Genomic DNA, 22732 nt, shown 5'->3' with positions numbered 1-22732 from the left:
GCAAACAATCGTTCTCAAGGCTCATGAGTGAGCACAACCGACATGCAAAGTTTGATCCTACGAGCATTGATTTCTCCATCAGATGTGTTACTGCACGTTGATTTACATTTAATTTCGATTTATGATCTCTAATTTCGTTGGGAACCAAATTGTTATAGATTGCACAGTCGAGAGGTCGAAGTGAAATTCGATCTTGCAATTTGTTCCTGATCAAATCCAGCCTTATATCACATTGAGTCCTGTGATGCATGGCGCACTTCTATTTATCTTGTACCAAGCGCGCACCTGTCTTAGTACCGTATGCTTTTCCGAGTTTTCCCATTCATGGTAGAATACGTCTGATTTCTTATAAAATCCTGAAATTGCTAAAACCTCTGCATTTATCTGAAACATCATCGACACTGGGCTTGTTACTTTGTAGTTTTTCTCATAGTTCTCTGTGTTCGCCGCTATATGACTCGGACTCCTCACGATTCATGTAGACTCGGTGCTTCCAAATTGCCACATGGCTCATACTCAAACGCAAGCTATCACTGACCCCAGAGAAAGACATGATTGATGAGAAGTAAAGTCAAGCAGAGTCTCCAGAGTCGTGAGATTTCGAAGCCGGCTTTTCCAGCTGATTCCTCCATTGTTGCACTGGGGGCGGTTACTGTCGCTGTAGGTGCACCTTGACCACCGGCATAGGATGCAGTGGTGACAGCAGGTACGCTCAGAGTTGGCAGGTCGAATGTGGGAATGATCAATGACAAAGGCAGATCGGCAGTATTCCAATGTAGCTCTGCAGCTGTGTCAGGGTCTTTAGGCGTAGCAATGTTGTTTTCGGTACATGCGATGGAAGCCCCACTGATGATATCGTTGCCGCATGGCAACATTCTGATGATAGATAAGTTAGACGTCGACTTGATCCGAACATTGGGGGATTTTGAGGGATACCAACTTAGACTCGACTATAGACCGAATGGACGTGGAACGACTCTAGGGTAATGTTGTACTTAAAATTTATATAAATATGTGGCCGGACTCAGTAGGTCGAGACTGGGTGAGTGCGTCTGTTCAAGTTTTGGTACGGGACTCGATTTTAAGTTGGCTTCTGGACTGGGACAATCAAGTATCAGTTGAGAAATGCTAGAATATTTGAATAAATACATAATACTGCGCATTGTCCTAACTACAGTATTCGTTCACCAGTGATCAACATCTTTCAGCACCATATCCCAACTGTTGCAGAAGCTACGATTTGGTAGAGCTTGCTTGTGGCATAAAATTGAGAACGATGAAAGTAAATTCGTTTCTCAAATTTGTCGAGTAGTCAACGTTGGGCTAGCCAGCTTTCTCGTGAGAAATTTTCTTCATTTTCTTATTCTTTCAGACCTTTCACTGTTTGCTTTTTGAAAGGCTGCGTAGGATTGACATGTGTTATTCACAACTCTGCCAGCACTATGACTATGCCCTCTGGAAGGCAAGGCTCATGATAAGACAGCAACACCTTTCATTGCTTGGTCTACACTTTCGAAAATCGGACTTGACATTAAGGAGCAGTACGAAACAAGGTGTTTGTAGCAAATAGCATAGCAAGAACATCATACATCATATTGCATCTAATACGAAATCTTCAGCATTCACACAGTATGCTGTATCTCCATAGTGGTTTGTTCCTCTGAACTTCAAATGACAATACGAAAACAGTTCAGAGAACAACCTTACTAATTCCTTTCAATCTTCTTCGTCAATCCTGCTCAAATTAATACCAGCCCCTCGACTCACAATTCTGGCCTCGACGAAGGCAAAACAAAAGTGAAGACCGTGTCATCTCGTTGATCTTTTCTAGAAGGTGAAATTTATAGAAACACAACAGTGCCAGAGAGATAGTAAGAGTCGCCCCAGTAGCGACAGTGGTAACAATGGCCATTACAGACCAATCTCCCCCCTGAGATGCGCAGACGTTAATAATTGTAGTCAATAGCCCAGCGGCGGCGTTTAGCGAAATCGGCCTATTGATGAATCAGCTTCAGATACCCTGGTTGTAGTGCGAGTGGTGCAGTAACTTACGTAAAAAGCCTATTAATCAACCATATGTAATTGCTTCTGAGTTTCGCAAAATGCAAAAGCCATCCGAAAGCTGTAAGGCCTCCGAGAAGGAGATAACAGGAAATGGAGAGCAATAGAGGATTCTAGATCGTGTGCAATACTGTTCGACCGGCTTTGTTGGCTTGTAAGGCATATTCTACCTGATCAGAGCTTTGAAGAGAGGTAAACGTACCTAGAACGACCAGGTAGCCAGCGAGCAAAGCCTAGTTAGCCGCACTGATAGTAACGTTGAAGATAAAATCCATTTCCTCCTCTTCTCTAAGTATTTTCGCATAGGGAGTCTTATTGATACAGCGAGTAGGCAAATAACTGCTTGCCTTGAGCGACATACATTCCTCATTCGGGAGGCTACGTATATGTACAGGCTTCGCCCATAGGACATAGACGCTTGGTTTCACAGGTTTATACATAGCAGGCTTCATTTGAAGACGTCTATGTTGCCGATGAATTTCCAATCGAGGGTAAAGGCATAAGTCAGCGTGGATTTCCTAGATTTATAGTACTTTCACATTCATATAGTACGATAACCCCGTACTGATCTTATAGATAAAGAGAGTTCAAGTTCCTAAGTCGCTTTAGGTCAGTACGTTTCAATAGTCACTCGGAGTCATTTTCTAGAGTCGATTTAGTCTGTCTCTCAATCCAGCGGCCCAGTCTTACAAACAGAAAAACTAAGGAGGGTCTCTTATAATAGGGCCAACATAAATTCAACCAAGTAAAATATTGACATCCATGCCGCTTTGAAATTTTAAAGAAGTGTCTCAGCATCTCCGAGATTATCTAAAATACGATACCCTGTTGTGTCCATAACTCCGCGAGTCGGTATCATATCCATAGAAGCTTTAAAATTTTCGCCCCAGCAGTCTCAGGAATATACATCAAAGCAAACGTTGTTGAACAGTAGAATTTTTCTGGCCAATCGTGATCGCGATAGGTCAAAGACTAAAGGTAACCAGCCTTGGCTCTACCATCTTACATTCCGTAGACCTATAATCCTGTATCGCTACCGCTCCTGCGTGATCTCAACCCGTAGTTCATCGACGTAAAAACAAAGAATCATATTCTTGGTACTTCATATCTTCGATTCTATTTCCACCTTCATTTTAACGATCTCGAAGCTCAATTAGTCCTAGCCTTGCCTATCCGTACCTTTACTACCCCATTACGGCAAATTTCCAACGATCGAAAATTGCTAGCAATAGTAGCAGATTGTCAAATGCCTTGAATCCCTAACTGCGGGTAACTAGGACAACAACTCTGTCAGTCATTTATTCTACTGTGACTTCGCCTTTACAAAAGCCCCACCTACCTCTTTCTCATAGCAACGGTAGGTCATAAGAAGAGATTACTAGTATAGTTTAAGCTCAGTCCAATAAATATAGTAGATTCGAAAGATAGATATTTTCCGTGTCCTTCAGACTTCTCACTTTCCAAGAATTGTAAAGGATACTTCCTGGGAGGCCGACACTTATAGTAGAGCATTCCAAATTATGGGATCCGCGGTACGCTTACGAATTGACTTCGGCGCAGCTTCGCCAACCCACCCAAATTGATAGTAACCAGTACTCAGGCCGGGCGCCGAGGGATGCCATGGTCGAGCGTGTAGCAGATCATAAATTCTACCGGGATTGCCAAGATTTCACATGCTGACAAGTTTAAAAGAAGTGGACGGCAATTTCTCTTCTTTCTTTTTCAGACAACCGGATCTTTGACAGCCATCATATTCAACTCCACCAAAATTCCTGTGTTCACAATAGTGCAGTACGACAAGAATAGTTCTAATGATCGTTTCAATGAAATATTAAAAGCCTACAAAAAGTCGCTCGATGACTCAGAGAGCGAAACCTGCCCCTCAGAACCAGCAAGCTCCTCGACACCTTTGAAAATTCCTCGCCAGAAGCTGGGGCTCACCCGAGCAGAGCGTAATCATATACGGTCACTAGTCACGAAGCCGGAAGGCAGACATAAACGGAAGGTTCGATTCGCTTCTACCGAAAGACCAAAGTCAACAGGATCGTCTCATTCTAGGCAGAATGAACAAACTCGATCCTTCAGCCCCCAGTGAGTACTTTTTCGCTATTTACATTGCAATCCTACATCATCCACGAGTCTATCATCTCTAACATATACAGTCGGGCAATTAAACAGGTACAGAAGCAAGAATATCGGTCGACCAGACGAAAAAGGTCAGTTCGCGAAGCCCTCGTCATCATAAGGTCTTTAGGCCACTATAGTCAATGAATGTAACTGACGCAAGATACAGATCGATGTTGAGGAAGCGCAAGGAAAGTCGCGGGCACACTGGCAATAAATAGTCACACCATCGCCAGCCCAACCCAAGCCTAACTGTTTTCAAGAGCACTACAAGGGAAAGGGGGCATTTTCGGCAAGAATAGCCTCATTGTAGCTCTTCTGGAGAAGAGGCAAACTGAGTATAACATAGAACCACAACTTTCGTACTGTCTCTCTATCGGAACTGGCGCTCGCATGTCTTTAATCACCACTAATCTACTTCTAGTCTGTTTCAGGTATCGGGTGTCTCATCTGATGAAGAACTCAAAGAACATGTCAGAATACATATACGTCACCGAGTTGGCCCTAAGTACTAATATACATACCCAGACGAAGTTCAAGAGCCAAATCGTAAGTTCGATCAGGACTCTTCATCTGCCCCAGCCCAGAACGGATCATTTACTAAAAAGGAGTTACCATGGCTCGTGGTCCAGGCTTGTTACATCCGCGGTGGGTCTTGCCCTACATGGAAAGTGATCGAAACGTTCTGGAAGCACATACTGGCATCTGATTGGCCAAGCGAGGCGGAACCCGACTCCTGGTACTTTGAGTCATAATGACATTCACGGCTTCTCCGCATCAGGCAAGGTCCCTTAATTCCTCAGCAGGTGTCGAACCAATCTAGATTGCTCGAGACAGGGGCCTAAACGTGTCTGCGGGACCGCTAAATTGGAATAGAAGGAGCAGGGCCCGCAGCCTGGTGGGTCAAAATTGACTGCCAATCAGCCAAAGTCTCGCAAGGGTACCCGCAGATCCTCGGTTTTGCCCTGCGACAAGCGTCTATTACAAAGGCAAAGGAACAATCTAGAAGATGTTCTTGCTGTGGTCAAATGGCTGTTGCCCTTCTGATCAGGAGCTTGCGCGATATCTAAGACTAGGTAATCGACCTGAGTAAGATCAGTATCTACGATGAGAACTGGAAACGGGACGATCAGATCGGCCGGCACCTCAAACCTTAATAGGCACATGGGCTGCGTCGGTCTGAACCAGCTGGTCGAGGAACGGGCCCGTTCTACACCGGAGACCGATTCGGTATCTTATTTCCTTGGCAGTGATGTCGTCGATTTGTCGAAGGCTGCATATTATCAGTGACAGAGCGCAGTGCTAAGATACGTGAGAGATATTGAGTAGAGATGTGAAATTCATTACAATAGTCTGATCTCTGATCACAATGGAAATTATCACTGAGGCGCTCACCCGGTCCTTCTCCCGCCGCCGTAGCCATTTCTACTCTTGCTATCATCTCCACAATTACTGGTCATAGCAGTCCCTCCAGGTCACCACAAATTTTCATTCCACGAGCTTGTTTGGCTAGAATCTAGCATAATTCTAGATGGTGTCCGCAGCGTAGGCGACTCGAGAACACGCCTTCATTCGATCGTCTAGTCTGGTAGGAGTAGCATGCAGGCCAAATCTCGCTCTCAGTCAAGACTCTTGACATTCACTCTGCGGTGGATTGCGAAAGGACCATGTTGCAGTTCTCAATGCATCACTTTTTCGGTGTGGCACTGCTTCTCCTCAAATCTTGGCCCCAAGGTCAGTCGTGCGCATCTTCCTTGACTCTGCCCATTGGGCTGCCTCATCTGGGAGTATGCAGCAGTCTGTCTCATAAGAAGTATCGTCCTCTGTGGTGTCTTCTGTCAGATTAGAGAGACTTTGGGGATCGCCATATCGGGTAATAGGAACAGCGCATATTGCATCAGGGCTTAATTTTCGTTCGGCGGAGAAAGCAATCGGATGCTTACAGCTTGCGTGGTCACCGAGGTGAACTGTAGACACTCGGCCTTGATGCAGAGTTGATGATGCAAAAGGTAGGAGGGAGCAGCAGGTCTGCAGCCGGCGTGTGCAAAATCTCTCCTCTGCCCGCCTCATTCTCGCTCAAGATGGAATTTTCCTACACGGTTGATAACCAATAATCAACATCATAACAAGGCCAATCTAGACAAAAGTTGCTTTGCTCAAGACGAGGCATTTTTTCTACACCGTTGAGTTTAGTGCGCTTTCATCAACATGCACATCGCATGCTCTGGTTTAGCCACTGTAGGCGCGGTGATTGTATGTTCATGGCCAATTCGTTGAGCCCTCTTTCAACGCTTTGCAGTAGCCCATCTGGCTAAACTTGATGCATTGCGCAATGATTACCGTAGCGTCAAAATCCTCGGATTCAACGTTTGTTCACCAGTTGTGGTACAGTTGCCAATGTAACCCACCGCAGGAATGAAGAGTCTAGATGGTCGCCTTTCATGGAACCAAGGGACAGTCCCTCTTGGCAAAATGAGGCCGGCCGTGAGTCGTTGAGACGTGCGTCTTTTGGCCAGAAATTCTTGAAAGACTTTTTCAACGCCTGTTTAAACACTTCAACACCCCTCAAAAACCAGTGGCCGTCCCTATTAATCTTCGCAGACGGTCTCTACGAAGAAACGTAGCCGAAGTGAGATAAAACGCGCCAGATTTCCAGCCCAAAAAAAATCAGGACTTGCCTTCTTCACACTCCCATGTGTCATGGGCCCTCCTCACACTCCCACGTGTCATGGTGTTACTCTCTTATCTGCCGACTTCGATTGCAGTCTCCATAGCCACTTGGATATGCTACGACTTGGTCCGCACACTGTTGCTTCTTTGAGCCCAGTGGTGCCAGACTTGCGCTTGCCCGCAGCGCGGGCTCTGCGTTATCAAGTATGCTCCGCAGGGGACAGCTGCGACATCAAGGGACTCCGCAGGGGACAGCTGCGACACCAAGGGACTCCGCAGGGGACAGCTGCGACACCAAGGGACTCCGTAGGGGACAGCTGCGACACCAAGGGACTCCGCAGGGGACAGCTGCGAAATCAAGGGACTCCGCAGGGGACAGCTGCGATATCAAGGGACTCCGCAGGGGACAGCTGCGACATCAAGGGACTCCGCAGGGGACAGCTGCGACACCAAGGGACTCCGTAGGGGATAGCTGCGACACTAAGGGACTCCGTAGGGGACAGCTGCGAAATCAAGGGACTCCGCAGGGGACAGCTGCGATATTAAGGGACTCCGTAGGGGACAGCTGCGACATCAAGGGACTCTGCAGGGGACAGCTGCGACATCAAGGGACTCCGCAGGGGACAGCTGCGACATCAAGGGACTCCGCAGGGGGAAGCTGCGAAACTAAGGAACTCTAGCAAAGTGTAGGCACCTCTACGTAGTGCTAGGGACCAGTATTCAACTCTCGCTCTGCAGTTGAAGAAGCCAAGACCTGCGCCAACATCGATAGTTCACTTGTGTAGGCTCGGGCCACGGGCGAAGAGACTGGCAGTAGGGCCATGAGAGCGCATTCCAGGGCCTATTTTCACTCCAAGATAGCGTTGTATAGAGAACGAATAAACCCAACATTCTGCTGTTACCGAATTCGCCGTGCATTGTAGTATCATGTCCAGAATCTGGTCTCACGAAATGTATACACACGTAAAGGATGTATATACACACGTCCAGGCTGTCAAATACCAGCACACTTGGGCAAGAACGCATGCTTCACGTCTGTCTCAGAGGTCAGGAAACCCATGATGACTGTTGAGGTTGGGGTGGATGGTGACGGGTAGATGCGGTGATCAATAGTCCATGGTGGCAACCAGTCTGTTATGGTGATAGTTGAATGAGAATCGTGAAACTTTAAATGAGCGTGCGTAAACAGTTGACCCAGTGATGGTGAACATTGAAGCCTTCTTTGATAAACAATGGATCATGTTTCATAAACAGTTGAATGAGCGTGCGTAAACAGTTGAGCCTATTCTCATCAACAGTTGACCGGTTGTCTAAACAGTTGACCGATTGTCTAAACAGTTGACCGATTGTCTAAACAGTTGACCGATTGTCTAAACAGTTGACCGATTGTCTAAACAGTTGACCGATTGTCTAAACAGTTGAGCCGGCTGTTTAAACGGTTAACCGGCTTCATCAACAGTTGACCGGCTTTTTGAACAGTTCACCGGCTTTTGAACACTTGAAATGCTGTGTAAATAGTTGAATGAGCGATTGGTAAAAAATCGAGCACGACTTCATGAACGGTGACCAGCTTAGAAACGGTGACCAGCTTAGAAACGGTGATCAGACTGGAAATTAGTGACCAGCACTGAAAACAATTTGTCGATGATGACAGTGTCGACGAGTCGATGAGCAGACTGTCAATGCTGAGTCTGGACGCGTTGTTGTCAAACGGAGTGAGGCGCTCAGGCGGTGTGTCATCCCTCGCGCACGCTCCATCCGACTTGCAGGAAGATCACACCCACAGCACTGTATTTCTCTCATAGGCCAAAAGCGGTTGTCAAGTCCTTCTGGACAGGAGATAGAGTCCTATCATATGGCTAGCAATTGTGTACAGTGGATTTCGAAAACAGATTACCCCCCAGACACACACGTTTACTCTCCCAGAGACCCACTTTGGCGCCTAGTCCGGATCGCCCGGGTTCCAGATTCCCCCCGCAGCCAATGATACGGCGTCATACCTCCGGGAAGGGGCTTTATCTAGCCAGAATTAGCTTAGCGCAATCTTAGTAAGGGGCTGGGAATGAAAGTGTGTGTGCCTGGGGGGTAATCTGTTTTCGAAATCCTCTGTACTAAAAAGAAATATGTCATGTCATTGACGTGGGAGGCCTTACACCAAAAATCCAGTTAGCTAGAGCTTCCTGGTACATACTGTACAGTATATATATATTCTAGCCGCATCTCTCTTAAAAATGAACAGCATTCTCATTTTAAACTACAGACGCCTTGACATCAAATTCGCACGGGTGACTTTTATATCTCTAGTGGCCTCACAAAGACATGACCAATGAAGCCTACACCCGTCGGTTTAAAGTATGACAGTGATACATCATGAAAGAAATGGGACTTGTTCAGTTCGAAGTCAATCACGTATGATACAAATAAATATGGAACTAATGCTCAGCAACTCCACGGCCACAAATATAGGTTCCATATGAATTTGAATACAGCGGTGAGCCTTAGATTCGACAAAACGACACTATGCACGTACAGCGTGTATATACATTTTATAAGCTGCCCTGCCCCACACCCGGACGAGGCTGCCGTAGTACGACCATCGAACAGCATGGTATATTGCATTTGTGTTACCGATAGCAGTCATCAGTCTACAAGGATACATCATCGAGCTCTTATTAGGGAACTACGTAGGCGTAAGCAGCGTGCATAATGAGCCTTGCAACACCGGCCTAGGGTCTGCCCCGCATGATGAGCAATCTTCTGGGAACTAGATGGAGCACCCGAAAATACTATGAAGGAACCTCTGAGTCGCTCGCTCTTCATCAGTCAACAGCTCACGCGGCACATAAGATGTGCCTAACAAAGCAAGTCAAGGCCTTGTGGTGACCGTGCGTTGCGAGACATCAGCGACGCAGCGACGCACAGCTGTGTGTCCTCTGATGAGGCATGACTGTGCGATAGCTGAGATGTGTAATTGATGAGGTGGCCAGCAAGCGTTGTGTCATGACGCATCGCCCACGTTCACAGGGACTGGACAGGACGATGCAACGTAGAGACACCGAGCTCGCATCTCACGCCACAACACCATGGCGCAACTCCCACTGTTATACGTGAATGACAAGCACCTGAGCTAGATAGCCAGCACCAATGCGCAAGACCTCTTCGTCGTTCTGCCACGGCAGTTCGACGGGTAGCCTTACACGGTCATGGCTTCCTCTTCATAGATCCCTACACCCATCAGAGTGAATTCCTGGGTGAAACTGATATCACCGAGTACTGAATTTTCTGAATTTTTCGATTCGCCAAAAAAATGAGCATAGATTTTCGGAAGCTCAAATCGACTTCTCTTCAGCAGGATTGTGGCCGGAGCCACAAGTCACGTGATCAGATGGCAGGGGGTGTTTGGAAACCATGGTGGCATCCGGGCCAGCAATTGACAGGAGGTGAGAAAGATCCATTCCATTTAAACAACAAGCACGTAATTGACTCGATACTGCGAGAGACGGCACAGATTTATAATGACTTGCATGAAATCTCCTAGACCTCGGAATGATTGATATAATTAAAAGAAGGCTTTCTGCAGTGCTGAGAACTGAAAGACTACATACAGGCTTGTCGGCTAAGGTCAGCGGCAGCGGCGCTTCGAAAAGGCTGTGTCAAATAGGCTAGAGATGCCGGTCTTGCAGACTATACGGTATAGACCTCGGCAAGGACCGCCTAGGACCGGACCGCACTATGCAGGGCTTGGTCCTTACTTTTAGGACCGCTAGGCGGTCCTGACTTTTTTAGGACCGCACTACTGCGGTCCCGGTCCCCCGTACGGTCCTGTAAACAAGACAAACATAGGAAACCCCGTAATATGTATATTTTATGTAGAATCAGTTAGTATTTTTCAGTATTCTACTTTTATTCTTTGTTTGTATAGGCTAATTTTAGCTTAAAGAGGATTTCTGCAGAAAAAACTAATAATAATGATTTCGGCCGAAAAAACCCGATTCTTTATCTCTACTAATTATATACAAAATCTGTATTATGTCTTAATCTCTTTAGGATACGCCCTAATAAACGCCTCTAGATATCAAAATTAGGTAGAGGGATCTTATTATCTTCTAGCTTAGTAAGCTAACTATTAATAGCCCTTCTCTTCCCTAGTACCCGTGTTATTCATACACACCCACACCGCTTCCGCGCTGTGGGTGTGTATCAGCGCAACGGGATTTATCAGCGGAACGGGATTTTTGCCATATTTCTGTCGATTAACCCTCACTGGCTAGATCAAACTAGTCGAATCTATATATGCAATATCACCAATATCTTCTATAGCCCTTTATGCATCATCCACTATCTTTTGAGCCGAATCCGACAGCTTAGTGGGTGTTTTTTTGGGGATAGCCTTTCGCTAGCGCTTGACGCTCCGATAGAGCTCTTCCTTATCGCGAAGCTCTACATGCCGTACACCTTGATTAACTGATAGAGAGCCACTCGTAGTGATCTGTCGACGGCTATTCTTACTATTAGCCGGTGTTTGATATTAACTAAAGCGTTCAATATCGGTCTCGAGGATAGGCAAAGTTTTACCTAGGTAAAATATGGTTTGCTCTATTAGATTATATCGACGCTTAACCTCATTAAAAATTAGCCGTAGATTAACTGTATTAACCGGTAACTGTTGATCTAGTTGATTTAATTGATCTTGAAGCTTATTAGAGCTTCTTCGAATTTTTCGAATTGATTTTGGCGGCGAAAGGGTAATACTTAATGTAGGTTCGGGTAAGGGTGTTGTAAAGATTTTTAGTATCGGTTCATCGCCGAATTAATAGAGGATCTTTAATAAATCAAGTAGAAATATGCCTCTTAATTCGAATGTATACCGAATTATCCGTTATTTAAATATTTTCTCTCGAATCATCGATATCTTACGTAGGAACGTAACCTTATCCGCTGTAAAGCTGCCGTAGTCGATGATAGTACTATTTTATATTCGAAAATAGTGCTTATAGGTAAGGAACGGATTACTATTAAGAGATTAGGTAAAATGAGTTAAATAAGGTATAAAATAAAAGGGAATAACGTCGTTTTCGTGGTAAAGTGTAAGAAATTCGAATATAAGATAAGATTGATAGCCGTCGAAGAGTAGTAGGCGTTTTTTACCCTTTTTAGTCCGGTCGCGTGTGTAAGAAAGAAAATGATTTAGCTAATCGATGGCTAATTAATCTATAGTATATCCTCGAGGCGAAATAGCGATTCGATAGTCCCCTGGTAGGCTATCGATTCGATACTAACGCTCTAGGTGGACCTCGCCTTTAAAGATAAAGTATAGGGATATCGTATCACCGTTCGTAGCGACGTACTTAATTATAGTAATAGATTTGTGTATATCGGCTGATGAGGATTCGGTTAATTGAACTCTTAATAGGTAGGTAGTAATAATAGTCTATTTCGTACTCTCGCCTATTTAGAAGCCGGTCTTATCGAAATTATAGATATTGTGCGTAGGGATATCGTTAATTAAGCACTCGAGATTAACGAACTAATTAACGAATTAATTAGGATTAAATTTTGTTTCGAATCGCTTCCGACCGATCGGTTTCTGTTTAATTTAATGCAGATCACTGGGTAATCGCTTGATATAACGATATACCTAGCACCGCGAGAGTAGTAGTGGATCGGATGCGTCGGGCGCGTTACGTGTAAGGATATCTTACGTAGCCTGTTGTATTAGCCTAATACTAGCAGGGCGACCTATTCGATCTCTCTGGCGAATCCATAACTCTAGAGCTTTCTCCTAGCTATCATTAAGGGTCTTGTTGACTGGTTTTTGACTAGTTTTAGCGCTGCGACCGTTGATACGTGCGAGTAGGCGTTTATAGTCTGCATCGCTGACTAGGCCAAATTCTCTGGCCAACGGCCTAATTTTTGGTCGGTCGCGGTCGATATAGGCCTGGCAGGCCTCAGCGATAGTCGATTCGATATCTTTCGACGATTTTGGCATGGTAAACGCGAGATATTTGATGATGAAGATATTGAAGATGGTAAAAATCCCGTTCCGCTGATAAATCCCGTTGCGCTGATACACACCCACAGCGCGGAAGCGGTGTGGGTGTGTATGAATAACACGGGTACTCGTTAACTAGGCTACTAAATAGATACTTCTATAGAAGTATCTATTATCCTACCTTCCTTATTATCGCTAATAGGATTAAACTCCTTATTATCTTACTTAGTATTATCTTGCTCCTTCTTCGCGTACTTCTCTTAGGTAGAGAGAAACTTATCTATTAGTATAAGCTACTCCGACTATATATTAAATCTTATTATATATATAAATATTATTAGATCCTAAATAGTCTATAGTTTTAATAAGCTACGGCGATAGTAGTATATATCGTAAGTAGAGTTAAAGAGCCTCTTTACCCCGGAGCTACTAGCCGGAGTTATAAGGATATCTCGAGTAAGGCTTATTAGGATAGGATACTCTATCTTATAGGCCTTCTAGAAAACTAGGGATATTAATTAAATAGTACCTAGAGAGATATAATATTAATAAAAGCTAAGATATATTAGTATAAAGGAGTATTATTAGACTTACTACTTCTAAGATATCTTATAACTTTATCTAAAGTAGTTAGCGTTAACTAGAGAGAGGTAGTAGGTCTTAGAAGTATATTAATATTAGAGATATTATTACTTAGTAACTAGGTAGTTAATATTAACTATACCTCTATATAGCGCTGTTAGTAAGGCTTAATATAAGTCTTAAGAGACTCTTAATACCGTAGTGCCTAGTATTTCTCCTATTCTAATATCCTAAAGAACTTAAGCTTATTTTATAGGCCTAAGATAGTCCTAATTATATATAGATTATTCGGATTATTATTAGTCTAGCTATAATACTCCGTAAGCTTTTTACGCCTATACTCTAGCGCTAGCTTTATTACCTTCTTCTACCTAACTCTCTTTCGTGCTAGCTACGCCTTTACCTTATTTATAGGTAAATAAGGTATTATAGATCCTAAATATATTATATATAGTTATATTAGTTATCGCTGATAGAGATAAAGTAAACTTAAAGAAAGAATAGGTAATTAATAGTAGATAGTTAACCTATCGCTATTTATCCTTATCTAGCTTTATATTAGTTAGATTAAACTAATTATAAAATCTATTAAATATAGTCTATAGCCGACGTATACGCCGAAGTATTAGAAAGGTCTTATTCTAGCGTATTTAGATATCTTATATTAGTATAAGCTTTAGTTCTTTAGTCTGAAGTGTACTAAAGCTCTCGCGGCGCTAGGGGCTTTTATTAATATAGATAGTAATCTTTCGAACCTAGAGGATATTATATAGTTAGTATTAAATAGAGAAATAATAGTAGAAAGGAGGTATAGTATACTTTATTTAGGGTCTATATAATCTTCCGATTCTCTTATCGGGCGCTATCTCCCCGATCGGCCTATTCTATCTCTTCCCTATTATTTCGTAGGTTCGTATCTATCTAGCTAAGAAGCTCCTTAAGACTAAATTATATAATATATATAATATATAGTATATAAATAATTAGTATATAACTAGGAAGCTTAAGAGACGAAATAGCCTCTTTAAGAGTAGTTAGTAATATACTATTATTCGATATATTATTAGTTATAACCGTAAGTATACGATTAGTAATTTAATACTTCTTAAGTAGCCTAAGTAGAATACTACTTAGATAGGTACCTATATAAGAGCTATAGAGAGGTTTAAAGCTAAGTAGAATCTTACGATAGTTCTACTTAAGATTAATAAAATAGCTAGTAACTACTATAAATACTTAGCGAAAGAGAGACGTCTAGTAATCTAACGTAATAGAAAGCTTAGTATAGTCTAGGAGTATTTAAAGTAGAGACTCCTAATATTCTATAACTATCTTCTAAAGATACCGACGGATAGTCCTAGCACTTAGTATTTTAGGGATAGATAGGGTAGAAGAAGCTATCTCGATAAAGGCACAAAATTTAGGGTACTTAATAAGCTAAAATAGTAGGCGTATAGTAACGATAAAGGTAGTTAACCTATCTATCTAAGCGTTTACTAAGAAGCCTTTTTTACTAGATAGGTAATTTATCTAGAGATAATTATATAAGTTAGTATAAATTAGCCTTATAGATAGTATTTATACCCTATTTAAGATTATCTTTCTAATATCTTATATCTTGCCTTTTCCTTTTTAATAGGTAGTAGCTTATAAGTAATACCTATTTATAGTCGATATTCCTCGGTACCGGTCGGTAGGATAAGTAAGGATATAATTATACTACTTATATATTACTTTAGGAGACCTATTAGAGATAGTAGTAACCTAGTAGAAGTATTCCTAAGTGCCTACCTAGCGTTTACCCTTAAAGATATTTCGTTCTATTCAGCTTCTATAGTTAGTCCTTCGCTACTAATTAATAAAATCTTCGTTAACTATCTCTATCTAAAGAAGAAACTACTTCTTTCCGTATAGACTAATAGGCTTAAGGGTCTCTAGAATTAGGATAGGTATCGCTAGTTATATAAAGATTAAGCTAGGAGTTAAAGTTAGTATTTCGTCTTCGTCTAGATTAAATAGCCTATCGGATATAAGGAAGGAGAGTATATCTATAGGGTTATCCTTAAAGACTAATAAAAGATAGTTATTAGAGAACTAGGATACCTAGCTCTATAATATATTAATAAGTAGTATATAAGAGAAGGTAGGAAGTAAGGCTAGGGGATAATAGGAAAGATATATAATTATCTTTTTATTAAGGTAAATAAATAATTAGGGGGATTACTATAAGGGAAAAGTGATTAATAGATAATTTAAGATAGAACTAGCTAGATTCTAGATAGTAATTAGCTAATAAGACTTACTCTACTACGGTCTTTACGGTCTAAGACCGTAAGAATCGCTAAGGGACCGCTAAAAGACCTCTAGGACCGCTAAAAGACCGCTAAAGAACCGTAAGGACCGCTAAGGGACCGCTGAAAGACCTTAAAGACCGCTAAAAGACCGCTACCCCCGCTTAAAGAGCGCTACCTTAGGGATAGCGGATTATATATAGGTTTCTAATAGCTATAATAGCTATTAGAGATCTAGGCTAAGGATATTAATAATATCTTAGTAGATAGCCTATATTTCTAACGGCCGTTAAGTATTTTATAACTAGGGAAATTAATAGTATCTAGGTAGTAGATAGTATTAAATTCTAATAGCTATCGAAATTTCCGACGGCTATTAGAAATTAACACTAAGGATATTAGCTAGCTAATATATATTTCTAACTATAAAATTAATAAAACTCCTACCCCCCCCCTAACCTTTCTACTAGAGTAGTAAAATACTCAAATTTTAGTTAGTTCTTATACTTTAATAAACAAGATTCTAATATATAAGCTTATTTTACCTACTTTATTAATAATTAGGCCTAGTTTATTATAAATATTAGTATATATACTAAAACAGTGTTTAATAACAGTAATAAACGTAGCTAAATCATCAGTTTATACGGCCGAAAATAGAAGGTCTTAGCAGAATTATAAACATGCGGGAGACCGTACGGGGGACTGCAAAGGACTATAGAGAACCGTAGTACGGTCCTGACTACTTCAAAAAAAGACCAAGGACCGGAGGTCCCGGTCCCGGTCCTAAGATTTGGGACCGGACCCGGTCTTTGCCGAGGTCTAGGGTCCACTAATAATACGATAGCGTATATATAGTTCCTAGAAGATATTTTAGATTAACTTTAGCGGGTAATTATATACCTTAAGCTAGATAGCTTATATATATTTTAGTTTATATTAGCCTATAATATCCTATCGATACTAAGACTAATAGCTAATAGGTAGCGACTAGGTACCTATATACTAGTGGGACTCTTAGATTAAAAAGGTTATCTAACCTAGAACTAAAGGTACTTATAATATCTTTTACTTATAATTAACGGAACCTATCCCTCTACCTAAAATAGTCTAGAGGGCCTCTCTAACTTACTCTACTTAATAATATTAGAGTAGGAGGGACTTTAATATCTAATAGAGGTCTACTTATTATAATAGTATATTAATTAAAATAAGTAATACCTCTATATACTATCTATTAGGTTTATCTTTTTAGCTATAGTATAATCTCTATACTAGGATACCCTTAGGCTATATAGAGATATAGAGAAGCCTTATATAGGGGACAAAAAAGAGTCCTTAAGTATAGTGGTTACTCTATACCTTAGAATATTATCTCTTTCTAAAGTCTCTTTACCTATAGGCCTTACCTTAATAGGATCTTCAATATTCTACTCACTATAAGCGCTAATATTACGAGACTACCTAAATTAGCTATATCTCTTATAGTTACTTTCGCGCTCTCTAACTCTAATATAACTAAAATCTTTTAAAGTATATTTTAATTTCCTACTTAATAAGCCTAGCGAGGATAGTAGCTTTACTATTATTTTATAGTTCCTTTACTCTTTCCGCGGGCTAGAATACCTATATCTATAACTATTAAATTAATTAGTTATAAATATATATATCTAAGATACTATTTAAGGCTATATACCTACTCTAAAAAGCGTTCTCTATTATAAATAATAGCTTATATTAATTAATAATAATAGTCTATTCACGAGAGATTATAATATCTTACTAGGCTAGGTTACTAATCTAGTCTCTATTATAGATATATAGTAGTTAATAGCCCTCGCGCTCTATATAGACCCTTATATAGTAGTAAGTAATTAGATTTAAAGATTAGATATATACTAACTAAAATAGCGATAATACCTATAGCCTATAGCCTAAAGATTATAGCTATAGATTCTTTATCTATAATTTAGTGGACCTAAGTAGATCTATTAGGATATATAATAAGAGATCTTAAGTATATTATATAAGAGATAGATATATCTAAGTCCTATAGATATAAGTATTAAGCTTTCTCGCCTCTCTTTAGATACTAGACTAGGCTACTCTTATATCCTTAATAACTAAGATTCCCTACTCTTAGAATTATATAATATTTAGGAGGATAACGATTAAGGTATAGTAACTACTATAATAGTGACTAAAGCGGAAGATTTTATCTTATTTACTAAATAGGCCTTTAGTAGCGATAGGCTTCTAGATTTATAAGTCCTTATAATTAGAGACTTTTCTTATAGGGATTAGTATCACTACTAGTAGTTTTTAGTATATTATATAAGCACTACTATAGACTACTAATAACTAGGTCTATAAAATTCGAATTACTAGGACTTAAGCTACCTTTATTTTTGCCCTAGAGAAATCTCTAATCCTAATATTTAGCGAGGTATCTCTATAGATAGAGTTAGGTTTCTCTCTTTATATCTAGAGGGTAGTCTAATAGAATCACTATATAAATTTTAGTGTCATTAGTCGCTACTCTAAGTACTAGATTAGTAGTCTAAATAGATTAATTTTAAATTTTCTAGTTTATAGAACTCTCTTTTATGATTTATCTTAGTAAGGTATTTAGTTAAGACTTAGGACTATATTTAGGGGTGTTAGAGTAGTAGGGATTAGATATATATTATATACTTTATCCCTATATAGTCCACTAAATAGATATATAGTAGTATAAAGATAATCCGCTTATAGCCGCCAATCCTAATAACTATTATAGTATAGGTCTTACTTATAGATTTCTATACTAATAAAAACTACTTAATAGACTAATATAAGCAATCCCCTTAATATAGTCCTTAAAAGACTTAGGTAGGGAAACTATAGGAAAATTTAGTTAAATAGCTATTAGTAGAGAAAACTAGTCTACTTTACCTACCTTAATAGGATAAGCTTATTGGCGATTTCTAAGGCCTATAAAAGTTATATTTATATCTATCTTTAACCACTCTTATAAATCCCCTATCTTACCCTCTAGCTATAGTATATATTACTTAGTATAATAGAATCGCCTAGTATTAACTTATTTTCTAGAAGACCTTCTAAGCGAAGACACTATTCTTTACTTTCCTATAAAGACCGCTCTTCTATTAGGTCGAAAATAGGCGGTATATTAACTAGGACTATAGATTAGAATAAGTATAAGGTTAGAATTCCGATTTAATAATAGTAAGCTAGCCCTTATAAGTTATCTAGCTAACCGCGGTTATAGTAACTTATTCCCTTATAAAGGAGATGAATTAGATCCTATAAATATCCCTATCGCTTGCCTTATTAGCTATTAAGCTTCTCGACCTATATATATATCTATAGGAATATTACGTGATTAACTTAGCGCGGAAGATCCGTTTAGAAGAAGAGCACAATCTACTTTAAGATATAAACAACTAGCTACTTTCGGACAACGAATAACTTCGCTAGGTTTACAACAGTCATAAACTACTATTATGGGATCGCTAGTAGGCTTTTCACGCTTTATGGTAGGGTGTGATCGGGACCCTATAGAGTAGCGAACGATAACCCTACTAGATTGAGAATTGTGTAGAGGGGTAGTTTTAAATGATGTCTGCGGCAAATTCACTTGTGTGAGCCTCGCCTGGCGTCCTTTTTGTAGCTCTCGTTGGGATGAGCTATAATTTGAGGATGATAATATGTTCGGCGGGGTAATGTGTCGTTATTACGGTTTAGAGTGGGGGAGAATATTATCGCTACTGTGGGTCAACTAGGCAAGTTATATCCTTAGTATATAGATGAAAAGACGAATTTTTATTTTCCAAGACGAGCTATTTAGAAATCAGCTCCTGCTTCTCTATCCTGCCTCACCAATGAGGAGTGTTTCCCAGCTCCGTAGTCAGTTTTCAAGCGGTGCAAATGGCCTGCAACTCACTTTTTCCTTTGGTAGCGAAATTTTATCTTCAAGAACAAGTCAGTAGAAGCGATTAAGCTATTAGTAATGTCGGTGGTGGATGCGCTACGGTGTCTAGATACAACACCCAGCTGAGCTTGTTGAAGTAAGGCAGCAGTTTATATTCCATTAGCCTTCTTCCACCGCGGGATTCAATGAAATACATGGTCAATCTGTGGTTTGAATCATTTCAACGCCAAGGGCCAAGCGGTCTTCACCGAGCCCCGCCGACCCGACTCGCAATTTCGGAGGCCAAGAAGGTATGAAGTAGAATGCGATCTATACAAATTACTCAAGATTTAGATGCATTTAACAAGGATCTATCCAATTGCCAACGGTGAAGCTGCAAAACTCCCCTGTCCAGGTAGGGGCTCCAGGAGCCAGCCAGAGGATCCTGGGAGCAGAGTGCCCATTCTGAGTACCTTGCGTATGCGCATATGAACATTGCTTCAATATTGATGAACACTATACTAAAATCTAAATACAGAATGTAGCATGAGGGACCAAAGCTTCCTCGCATTCAGGGAATCCCAGATGCATCATGTGGGTCCACCCATCGTTTGTCCTCCACTAAACCTATTTGCCTCATGTATATCTGACCCAGTGAAACTTAACTCAGCCTTTTTGTTGTTTTCGTGGTTATCCCTCTAAATTGAGTGTTCTCGCCCATGTCTTGCGCAGCATATGACAGCAGCATCGTCGCATCCAGATTCCTTTTGTAGCCGGAAAAAAGAGAATTGGATTAGCTCGTTTCTAGGTAACGTCGAATATTATAGCATGGAGACCCAGCTCGGATCCAACTAATGCGTTTTTGCCATAGACAATGCCTACTGATTACGATGTTGCCTTTGAGCCATGGACCATATTTTCGGCTGCGTCAGTGAAGCAGTGTTGCTTAGTCTTTGCAGAGGTGATCAAGGGACTGCCGCACAATCAAGTGGCAAGGGTCAACTTCGACTTCCGCAGCATTTGCAATTTACAAAGCACTCGGGCAGTGAAGGAAGGAGAGAATGTGTTTGTACTGATTTCGGGGGAGGAGGTAGTTGTGAAGGATGCGTTCATTGTGAACATGTGCGCATTGAGCTGGGCATTAGTCATGTACGAGACGGCGGCACAGGCCGATCATTATCACTCAAGGTTATCGGTCGAAAAGTGGATACCGGCCGGATTTTCAGCTGCGGTAGATCGACTGAATGGTTTTTTTGAGGATGTCAACAATCTTCATTGTGACAGAGAGGTGGTGTATAATGGGGTCGTTAACATTCTTATGGGCCTGCCTTGACTCCTTTATTGCTGGTTGCAGCGTTTGATTCCAAGCTACCTCCCACTGGCCCATAATGGTTGAATTGATTATATTTGATTTATTCCTCGAGCTTTTCATGGCCTTGCATCGTACCTAGCGCCCTCAATTTTGTGCGCTGTAACCTTCAGTATATACACTGCATTGGTGGATTCCGTAATACGATAGTGTTCTCAGACGGTACTGTAATATTCGCAAACACAGATATAAACGGTGGTGCTCTCAGACGGTGATGCGCTAGTAGACAATAGTACAAATTCTTTGGATGCAGAACACGTACTCTCATATTGCTGCTCCTGGGAGCCAATGCCGATTAGTTTGACATTGGAAACCGAAAAGTGAGTTTACCTTCTGAAAATGAAGGCTGCCATTCCAGTCCACAATATTTAAAGCACGCGGCTTACCCTCTTGTCATTTCTATGCCACGTTAATCCTTTACGAAACTTCATATTGCTTCAACATGAACTCAAATCAGATCAATCCTCAAACTACTTATGGGGAACACGACCGCGCCAGCCAAATATCGCAACTGCCCCGTCATGACCACTCTATCCCTGCCTCTGTAGCCACTTCAGTTGCTAGCTCGAGCGAGCCTGGGTCGTCTAAAAATACGGGAATAGGCCAGTCCCTCCTAGGCGTTAGGAAGAGACGTACCGAGGAATCAAGTCTCCCACAGATCCGACACCGATACACCCGTGGTTTCCAACTGCCAGCGACAGGAGAGATACACACAGGGAGACTTCCACACTCTACGACCATCAGTTGCAAGCTGGTCAATGATACCATAAACTATCTGAAAACGGTTTCTGTTCACATCGCCTCTGCGACCATTACCTCCGAGGAGCGGGCCAGGATCCATCTGGCTACACAATCACTCCAAAGTACGCACGAGGATATCGCCAACACAGAAGAAATGGACACAGAGGCTGTTACATACTTCCATCGGTCACAACCCAACGGCAAGTGCAAAAAGTGCGAAGCTGCTAAGGAGGAGCATTTATATGATTGAAACACTCATAATATATTTTGGGGCCTTGTGGCATTTGGCAAGCGATTAGTTAAACCCGAAATCTGCAGCCCTGAACACTATGGATATAAATTAGTTGGCTCGGCAATCTGAGAAGAGGCAAAAAGCACACTTAGTGTGCTTTGCATAATCACGAGATGAAGAGATCAAAAATAGTATAAGCAATATACCCTAGCTTGCTTAATGCAAAATATGCTTGAGCGAGTGTTAGTCACAACACGTTAAGAAAAACATAACCGGCTTATTGTTATATGAGGCTTGTGCAGACAAGAAACCAAGGAACCATAGGAATCAATCTGAAGGTATGTATAGTTACGAAAAATCAAGTTGTTTAGAAATCTAATGGCCCAAAGCATGTTGTGGTGGTCCAGCTACCGCACAGTATTTGCCCGCTAGACTCTCCCAAGATTGAAAATCTAGTCCTGAGTTTGAGCCGTCAGCGTTGACCTTGGTAGAGAACACAGGAATGAAGTATACATGTGAGTTGGCCAAAAAATCGTGACTTTAATTTATTAATTTGTGATATCACGTTATCTATCCGAACGAACAGTGATTGGGTAGATGCCGTCAAAGGGAAAACCAAGTGAGCTCAGTTCTGGCGTCGCGTGACCTGGATAATGTGAGCAAGAGCTCAATAGGTAAGATGAAGGGTCAGCCTCTACCTTGCGTCAGTCGTACATTGATCTTTCCAGCTGATCATGAGTGAACGTGTTTGAGCCAC

At 41.3% G+C, this 22732-nt stretch overlaps 3 protein-coding genes across 3 annotated transcripts; 1 reads left to right on the top strand and 2 right to left on the bottom strand.

Annotated features, from left to right (window-relative positions):
• Positions 1 to 530: 530 nt before the first annotated feature.
• Positions 531 to 875, bottom strand: N7482_001588 (uncharacterized protein; the record flags this gene model as incomplete). The annotated part of the gene is made up of 1 exon (XM_056683713.1): positions 531 to 875. The coding sequence occupies one exon, from the start codon at positions 873 to 875 to the stop codon at positions 531 to 533; it is 345 nt and encodes a 114-aa protein (XP_056547319.1).
• An 869-nt stretch (positions 876 to 1744) lies between these two features.
• Positions 1745 to 2420, bottom strand: N7482_001587 (uncharacterized protein; the record flags this gene model as incomplete). Its single annotated transcript, XM_056683712.1, is given in 4 exon segments — positions 1745 to 1994; positions 2053 to 2174; positions 2193 to 2294; positions 2319 to 2420. The coding sequence occupies 4 exon segments, from the start codon at positions 2418 to 2420 to the stop codon at positions 1745 to 1747; spliced, it is 576 nt and encodes a 191-aa protein (XP_056547318.1).
• A 19024-nt stretch (positions 2421 to 21444) lies between these two features.
• Positions 21445 to 21993, top strand: N7482_001586 (uncharacterized protein; the record flags this gene model as incomplete). The annotated part of the gene is made up of 1 exon (XM_056683711.1): positions 21445 to 21993. The coding sequence occupies one exon, from the start codon at positions 21445 to 21447 to the stop codon at positions 21991 to 21993; it is 549 nt and encodes a 182-aa protein (XP_056547317.1).
• Positions 21994 to 22732: the final 739 nt, after the last annotated feature.

This window comes from Penicillium canariense, assembly GCF_028826845.1.
Source record: "Penicillium canariense strain IBT 26290 chromosome Unknown utg000001l_segment0_segment0, whole genome shotgun sequence".
NCBI classification, from domain to species: Eukaryota; Fungi; Ascomycota; class Eurotiomycetes; order Eurotiales; family Aspergillaceae; genus Penicillium; species Penicillium canariense.
The sequence above is the reverse complement of the archived record's forward strand: the minus strand, read 5'-3'. Positions and strand labels throughout refer to the sequence as shown.